The following is a 7,860-nucleotide window of genomic DNA, read 5'->3' as shown; positions in this document are numbered from 1 at the left end:
CTCTCTCTAGTCTCAATCTTTCTCCACTCTCTCTCTCTCACTCGCAATGTCGCTCTCTCTCTCCAAGGGATCAGACATGCGAGAGTGGGATTTCCATCAACAACAACAACACAACCAGTATTATCAGCGAGGAGGAGAGGAGGGGATGCCGGCGCAGCTGGGATGCCTGATGTTCATCGTGCTCGGCCTGCTCTTCTTCTCGTGGCACGTCCACTACGAGGCCGCCGTGGACAGCGCCGTAGAGCAAGTCAAGCTCATCGTCGCTCTCTCTCCTCTCGTTCTCCTCCTCGCCGCGCGCTTCCTCTCCGCCGTCGACGCCCCCGCGACCCCCCGCGACGTGCCCTGGGGCGTCGCCTTCGTCCTCGTCGCCGTTCTCTTCTTGATCTCTCGCCGCTCCTAGTTTCTCTCTCTACCCTTGTCTTTCTTCTGTGACGAGTGTGTGGCTTTCTCTCTCTTTCTCTTATCTCTCTATGTCTGTCGTGCTTGTCTGTTTTCTCTTGTGGGTGGGTTGCGAGGCACGGTGTTTACGCCGTTTGGGCTTGTCTCTCTCTCTCTCTCTCTCTCTCTCTCTCTCTCTCTCTCTCTCTCTCTCTCTCTCTCTCTCTCTCTCTCTAGCTTGTTTCTTCTCGTGCTGCGCGCTTAAGATATAACTCGTTCTCTGTACAGTTTGGGCTATCTGTTGCGTTTCTCTTTCTCTCTCTCTCTCCTTCTCTCCGCTCTCCCTATCCGCTCTCCTTCTCTCTCTCTCCTCTCTCTATCCTCTCTCCTTCTTTCTCTTCCTCTCTCCTCTCTGTCTTCCTCTCTCCTTCTCTCTCTTCCTTTCTCCACTATCTCCTCTCTCCTCTCTGTCTTCCTCTCTCCTCTCTCCTTCTCTCTCTTCCTTTCTCTATCTCCTCTCTCCTTCTCTCTCTTCCCCTCTCCTCTCTCTCCTCTCTCTCCTCTCTCGTGCTCTCTCCCTCTCTCCTCTCTCTTCTCTCTCCTCTCTCCCTTACTCTCTCCTTCTCTCTCTTCTCTCTCCTCTCTCCCTTACTCTCTCCTTCTCTCCCTCCTCTCTGTCTCTCCTTTCTCTTTCTCTCCCTCTCTCTCTTTCTTTCCCTCTCTCTCTCTCTCCTTTTTCTCTCTCTCTCTGTCTCTCACTCCTTTCTCTCTCTCTCTCCTTCTCTCTCTCTGTCTGTCTCTCCTTTCTCTCTCTCTCTCTCTCCTTCTCTCTCTCTGTCTATCTCTCCTTTCTCTGTCTCTCTTTCTCTCCCTCTCTCTCTGTTTCTCCTTCTCTCTTTTTCTCTCTCTCTCTCTCTCCCCCCCTCTCCTTCTCTCTCTCTCTCTCTCTCTCCCTCTCCCTCTCTCTCTATTCATCTGCCTTCTGTTTGTCTCTTCATTCAGCGCACCTGAGACGACCGGGTTCTCTCCTTCTCTCCCTTGTTCTCTCCCGGGTTCTCTCCTTCTCTTCATTTGGCGGCTTACTGGTCAGTGTTTACGCCGTTTGTGCTTCTTTCCCTCTCTACCTTGTTTCCTCTCCTCCAGCGCGCTAGAGATGTGATAAACTCTCTCTCTCTCTCTATATACTTATGGCCTTTCTGTTTCATTTCTCTCTCTCTCTCTCTCTCTCTCTCTTCATTTGCCTTCTGTTTGTTTCCTCATCCAGCGCACCTGAGATGAGTGGATTCTCTCTCTCTCTCTCTATGCTTATGTCCTTGTAGTGCTATTCTTGGTGGCTCACCAGTCATAGTGTTTCCGGCATTTTTTAGTCTTTCTCTCTCTACACCCGCCTTTCCTCTGTCTCCTAGTTCTCGTCGAACACACATACGATGAGCTATCTCCTTCTCTCTCTGCATGTGGCCAATCTCTTTCATCTCTCTATCTTCTTATCTCTTGTTGTTATTCTCTTCCTGATGGCTTGCCTGCCAACCCAATTCACCATGGCTGAATATCTCTCTTTCTAAAAACTGTCTATCTGTTTTATCTTTCTCTCTCCTTTTCTCTTCTTGTCCATCTCTTCCTGGTGGCTTACCTGCCAACCCATTTCACCATGGCTGAATATCTCTCTCTCTAGAAACAGTCTATCTGTTTCATCTTTATCTCTCCTTTTCTCTTCTTGTCCATCTCTTCCTGGTGGCTTACCTGTCAACCCATTTCACCATGGCTGAATATCTCTCTCTCTAGAAACAGTCTATCTGTTTCATCTTTCTCTCTCATTTTCTTTTCTTGTCCATCTCTTCCAGGTGGCTTACCTGCCAACCTATTTCACCATGGCTGAATATCTCTCTCTTTAGAAACAGTCTATCTGTTTCATCTTTCTTTCTCATTTTCTCTTCTTGTCCATCTCTTCCTGATGGCTTGCCTGCCACCCCATTTCACCATGGTTAAACATCTCTCTCTCTCTCTCTACAAATAGTCTATCTGTTTTATCTTTCTCTCTGTTCTTCTTGATGGCTTATTTCGACATGGTTTCTTCTTTCTTTGTTTACATTTGCCCTACCTTCTGCCTACAGAGCGACTGAGATGAGCTCTCTCTATCTCTCTCTCTCTGTCTATCTCTATCTCTCTACGGCCTTTTCTCTTGTTGTCCTTATCCTCTTATTGGTGGTTTACCAGTCAGAGTCAATATGGTTGTTTCTCTCTCTTTTTATTTGGCCTATCTTCTGTCTCTTATGCCTCCAGCGCAACTGAGATGAGCTGCATCTCTCTCTCTCCCTCTCTATTTATCTGTCCACCTATCCATATAGCTATCTATCTCTCTCTATTTATCTCTCTATCTATCGCTATCTCTGCCTTCTGATCAGTCTCTTTCGTCTCTCTACGTCCCTTTCTCTTGTTGTCCTTCTCTTCTTGATGGCTTACTAGTCAAAGTCGCCATCCTTTGTTTCCTTCTCTTTATATTCACCAAACCATCTATCCTATCTATAAGGGTAATTTATGAATAACGGCCAACTACCAATTTAAAAACCAACCTATCACATTCAATATAACTCAAAATTTCAATATTAGAATATATGGATATCTTAAAAGTATTGAAGCTGTCCAATCACATTCAAGACACAAGCAATTGACGTCTAAAAAAATTCGGCTACTCAAAAATATAACATTCATTTCATAAGTAGTATTGGAGCATTATATCACAAAGTATATCTGTCATCTCTCTCTCTAGAGCTAGAATGTATAATAATGTCAAAATATAAGAAATAATCAGTCCAAATGACCTAATATTAGAGGAATGACAGAAACAACAAATATCAGTCCAGATACCAAATCTGCGCACAACTTGGGCATCTGGCACATGGATGCATAAGGTTATAAAAATAAACCAAACTGGAAGACAAATGAACAAGTTTGTATTTGACTTCATCGACAATATCAGGATCTTGGTACCCTATACACCGTATCATACAAGATCAAAGTGTTCTCAACTACTCTGAAAATTATCAAGGAAATGTTCAGCTACAACTAGGTAATGGGAAAGCTTTCAGAATTCTATTCAAGTCTCACATCAAAATACCATATTTTAACATATCCGTACATGTAAAAAATGTTCTTCATATAGCTGAAATCATCAAAAGCTTGTTTACGATAAGTCAATTAAGAAATTATATAATTTATATCTTGATATTAACTCAGATGGTTATATTGTGAAGGACGGGAAAACATAATGTGTCATCCTCCAAGGAACATTTAATGAAGTTTAATACTACATTAATCCTTATTTCGGTAGATCAGTAAATACTTGGCATAGTTGGTGAGTGCATCTAAAATTTAAATATCTGAAATTATTAATAAATAAATATGGTGTTACTTCGTTGAAGCTACCGAAACCTTATGTGTTAATCTTGTTGTGTTTCTAATCACATAAAACGAAATTTTCTTTTCCACTTAGAAAACATCTCTGGGCCTCTAGAACTTATTACTTAGAACTGATTTATGGGTTCTTTCTCACATAATGTCAACAGCTTGGTTTCCATAGTATGCCTTTTTTTGTCAATGTTTTTATAAACAATATTAGCATTTATCCTCTTAAATACTGATAATATCATTAGCGTTAACATTGTCAAAAGTAGAAATTTACTTTTTAACACATTTTATGAATTTCAGAAGTTCATTGAGAATCAGTTTCATGCTCAATGAGACACTTTACACATGATTGAGGATGCGATTATCAACCCCAGCATACATTATTAGAAAAAATAATAGTTGAGGAGTAATCCATAAAATATAATCCCTTTATGTTCTCCCTAAGGATTCAACTTCATTAAGAAAAGCAGATGCATAATGTAGAAAATCATTCTCTTTTTTACATGGAATCTACACCAATAAAAGTCTAGGGGGAATGTCTAATAATCATTAGAAATCTCATCAACACAACAATATCACCAGTTATCAGTTGACTACTTTACTTTATACATGATTGTCTTTTTAACCTCTTTCCATTTCACATCACACCTTTGACTTCATAACATTATTTGATTTCTTTGTTTTGCTCTGTCGCACATTGCACCGCTCATAAACTAATGCCTTATGATCGGTTGCTTCTTTGCGTTACTCCTAATGTTGCACCTTCAACGTCTTCATATTGAAGTGAAGGTGGTTTAAGTTTCTGATAAACCGTAATATTTCTCTCGCTTGAGTTGGTTGGATGATGGTTTGTAACCACTTATAATGAATAGTACTGTCCTTATTGCAATGAATTAACATTCAAAACAAACATTTTAAATGAAATTCAATCACACATATCTATGTAATTATTTTAAAAAATTCTGATGATTTTAAGATTTATGTTGGAGGGATAGTTAGATTATTTTCCTTATTTTTATTTTTCCCTAGATTTTTAAGATAGAGACTAGAGAGAGAGAGGGAGAGAGGGAGGTATAGTCTAGAGAGAGACATAGAGAGAGAGGTAGAGAGTAGAGAGAGACATAGAGAGAGAGGGAGGCAGAAAATAGAGAGAGAGAGAGACATAGAGAGAGTGAGGAAGAGGTAGAGAGAGAGGGAGGTAGAGACTAGAGAGAGACATAGAGAGAGTGTGGGAGAAGTAGAAAGAGAGGGTGCTGGACACTAGAGAGACATAGAGAGAGGTAGAGGGAGAGAGGAAGATAGTGACTAGAGAGAGACATAGAGAGAAAAAGGAGGAGGGAGAGAAGGAGGTAGAGACTAGTGTAAGGCCCCAAAGTATGCGGCATTCCTGCACAGAGTCCTGCGTGCTGTGGGGACATCTCCGTGTGCTCATCTGACGATTTGGAGACCGAGTCCTTTATTGCGACGCCACAACATGCACTGTGGGTGGCGACGTCCAACCCTGATCTTTTAGGCCATTGCCCTTATGGTGTGCGCGCCCGTAGGCGCCCAAGAGCGATCGATCAGGGGAGGCCCGTGCGTGTAAGGCACATGGGTCACCGCGTGCGCGCAGCGGGTGCCAAGCGCCGCGCGCGTGCGTGGGATGCGCAGGCAGGGCGGCAGTGCCGCGGTGCTGCGCGCAGAGTGGTGCGGGTAAGCCGCGCACTGAGTGCGCACGTCACGCACAGCGTGTGTGCAGGGCAGAAGACATTCCACCAGGAGATTAATGCATTGGCGCACAGAGAGCGCCGGGACGGCGTGGGCCCTATTTGCCCCCGCGTGTAGTGCTGGGCGCTCTGCGCCCAGCTTGAGGCGTCAAGCACGGTGGCATTCGCTGCAAGAGATCAAGGCTGCTCGGTGTTCTGCTCCAAGCACTGAGGCCGGCACACGCCAAACTCGAGCGTTGTTCCTAGCTCAAACTTTGACCGTGTGACAACTAGAGAGACATAGAGAGAGAGGTAGAGAGAGGGGAGGAAGAGAAAAGAGAGAGGGAGGTAGAGATGAGAGAGAGACATAGAGAGAGAGGGAGGCAGAGTTTCAAGAGACACAAAGAGGGAGGTAGAGAGTAGAGAGAGAGAGGTAGAGGGAGAGGAGGTAAAGAGTAGAGAGAGACATGGAGAGAGAGAGAGGTAGAGAGAGACATAGAGAGAGAAGTAGAGTCTAGAGGGAGAGGTAGAGAGGGGGAGGTAGAGACTAGAGAGAGACATAGAGAGAGAGGTAGAGAGAGGGAGATATAGACATTGAGAGAGAGAAAAAGAGAGAGAGAGATACAGAGATGAGAGAGAGAGAGAGAGTAGGCCATCCCACCATGGAGGGCGAAGCCCGAAGCATGGGCGATGGCAGGAAGCAGAAGCCTCGTCTCAGGCTCGCCGTGGACGACACAAAGCCAGTCCTCCGAGATCCGGTGATTCCTTCTCAACTCCTCGCTTCTTTTCTCACCTAAAGATTCATCGATCCTATGAGAAATATGATCCATAGAACACGTTTTTTTTTCATAATCTTATTTCATTGGCGGATCGTTGCTCAGATCCTGCGATCATATCCGATCGAGACGGAGCAGGCCGTGCTCAGGCTACCCCCGCTTCCTGGTAAATTTCAGACGAAATTCATCATCTTCTTGTTGCTTCCGCTAAATCTCGTTATCCTACAGGTTTTCAGATTTTTTTTACCGATTAATCGAAATTTCTGTAAAGTTCGTCCAAGTTTTTAAGAAATCACGCTCTAGGTTCATGGTTACAAACTCTCTTGATTCTATTTTTTTTTTTTTGAGAACGTATAAATGTAAGATAAAGTTGCACGGGATTGTCCGATTCCACTGCCTCTGATCCTTCTGTTGTGCGAGAACTGCAGAAGTTTCAAATTTGTGGAGGTTTGTAAAAATCACATTCTTGTTTCATTGTTTTTAATCCTTCATCCTGGATTGTAGAATGGATTCAAACTTCAAGATGTTTGTAAAGATCACTCTCTGGCTTCATGATTTTTTCGATTTTCTCGATCCTTCGATCAGAGTTGTAGTGTGAGATATGGTAATTTTTGTTATTCCAGTTGGAAAACATATTTACCCAAAAAAACTGGTTGTCGAATTCATCGAGGTTTATAATTGTATTTTCCATGAATATTCAATTATTTTTTACTTTGTTTTTGATCTTCATGCAAGGTTGTGTAGTTTCATTGTTTATCATTTCGAGCAAAATATAGACATTTTTTGAAGAGCAAGAACCCAGTATCACAAGCACGGATAACCATACCAATGACTAACATTGTGAGATACATTTTGCTGAAAAGCCTTTTAGCTCAAGATCTAAATGCGAGTCAAACTATTTTTGATAAACCAGGTTCTGTGAAATTTCGATTTTCCCATCAAAGTAATCAGAATTTACATTATTCCCATTAAAACATAACTAATTCTAGATTCGTTTCATAGTGTCTAAATATTTATGAAGAACATATTTTAAGCACTCACATTTTTTGGCATAGTGTTGGAAGAAGAGGTTTCTGGTTTGATCATTTACAGTTGGATTTGTTCTCCATCTCAGAGGCGTTAATGTCTGAGACTGCTTCCAGCAGAATGAACTTGCGTTGATCTGGAGAAGGCTCTTGTGATCTCTGTAGATGTATCAGGCCAAGCAAAGAGCTTTTGAGCCTGCGTGGTAATTATATAAATTCAGCCCATGTGAGTCGTTATTTCTTAAATACATGTGATCGAAAAATGATTTTTCATGATTCTGTTGTGATCGTACGAAACCGCTTAATTAGTTTTAGATCATGGATTGATAGCTCCTTTCAATTTTATTGGCCTGGTTGCTGCGTCGTGGATCTGGGCCTTATCATTAATTTGACCTGCTAGGGTTTGGGATCTGGATTAGAACTGCCGTCCTTTCCCATGTTGGATGGAGCTTAAACATCATCTCAAAGGCTTGAATCTGGCAACGGTGAGAATTTCATGCCACGTTCTTGATGACATTGATAAATGCTAGTATTTCCTTGAAAAAAATGTAAATCAAGCGGATGCGGTAAAATTCATCTTTACTTCGGTGT

The 7,860-nt window shown here is 42.6% G+C and overlaps 2 protein-coding genes across 5 annotated transcripts; both read left to right on the top strand.

The window, feature by feature from the left end:
• The first annotated feature begins 46 nt into the window (after positions 1-46).
• On the top strand, positions 47-400 carry LOC144701946 (uncharacterized). Its single transcript, XM_078573774.1, has one exon. The coding sequence runs from the start codon at positions 47-49 to the stop codon at positions 398-400; it is 354 nt and encodes a 117-aa protein (XP_078429900.1).
• Positions 401-5,939: 5,539 nt separating this feature from the next.
• Positions 5,940-7,860, top strand: LOC144702782 (uncharacterized). 4 transcript variants are annotated; one of them, XR_013581368.1, is made up of 4 exons: positions 5,995-6,226; positions 6,350-6,410; positions 7,359-7,472; positions 7,670-7,860. XR_013581368.1 is itself a non-coding variant. In XM_078574825.1 (3 exons), exons 1-3 carry the CDS (start codon positions 6,098-6,100, stop codon positions 7,365-7,367), a joined length of 258 nt encoding a protein of 85 aa, XP_078430951.1. In that variant the 5' UTR covers positions 5,940-6,097; the 3' UTR covers positions 7,368-7,633. The 4 variants fall into 4 exon arrangements, 2 of the variants coding, with proteins under 2 accessions (XP_078430951.1, XP_078430952.1); XR_013581367.1 differs by having other exon boundaries at positions 5,998-6,226; positions 7,359-7,495; XM_078574825.1 differs by lacking the exon at positions 7,670-7,860 and having other exon boundaries at positions 5,940-6,226; positions 7,300-7,633.

Source organism: Wolffia australiana, chromosome 4 (genome assembly GCF_029677425.1).
Source record: "Wolffia australiana isolate 7733 chromosome 4, ASM2967742v1".
NCBI classification, from domain to species: Eukaryota; Viridiplantae; Streptophyta; class Magnoliopsida; order Alismatales; family Araceae; genus Wolffia; species Wolffia australiana.
This window is presented reverse-complemented; position numbering and strand designations above follow the sequence as displayed.

Bases quoted from the DNA above. Each gene is read 5' to 3' on its own strand.
- LOC144702782 (XM_078574825.1), top strand. From the start codon at position 6,098: ATGAGAGAGAGAGAGAGAGTAGGCCATCCCACCATGGAGGGCGAAGCC. The intron at 6,227-6,349 runs GTGATTCCTTCT...ATCGTTGCTCAG, and splicing joins AGCCAGTCCTCCGAGATCCG to ATCCTGCGATCATATCCGAT. The intron at 6,411-7,299 runs GTAAATTTCAGA...TTTTTGGCATAG, and splicing joins CAGGCTACCCCCGCTTCCTG to TGTTGGAAGAAGAGGTTTCT.
- LOC144701946 (XM_078573774.1), top strand. From the start codon at position 47: ATGTCGCTCTCTCTCTCCAAGGGATCAGACATGCGAGAGTGGGATTTC.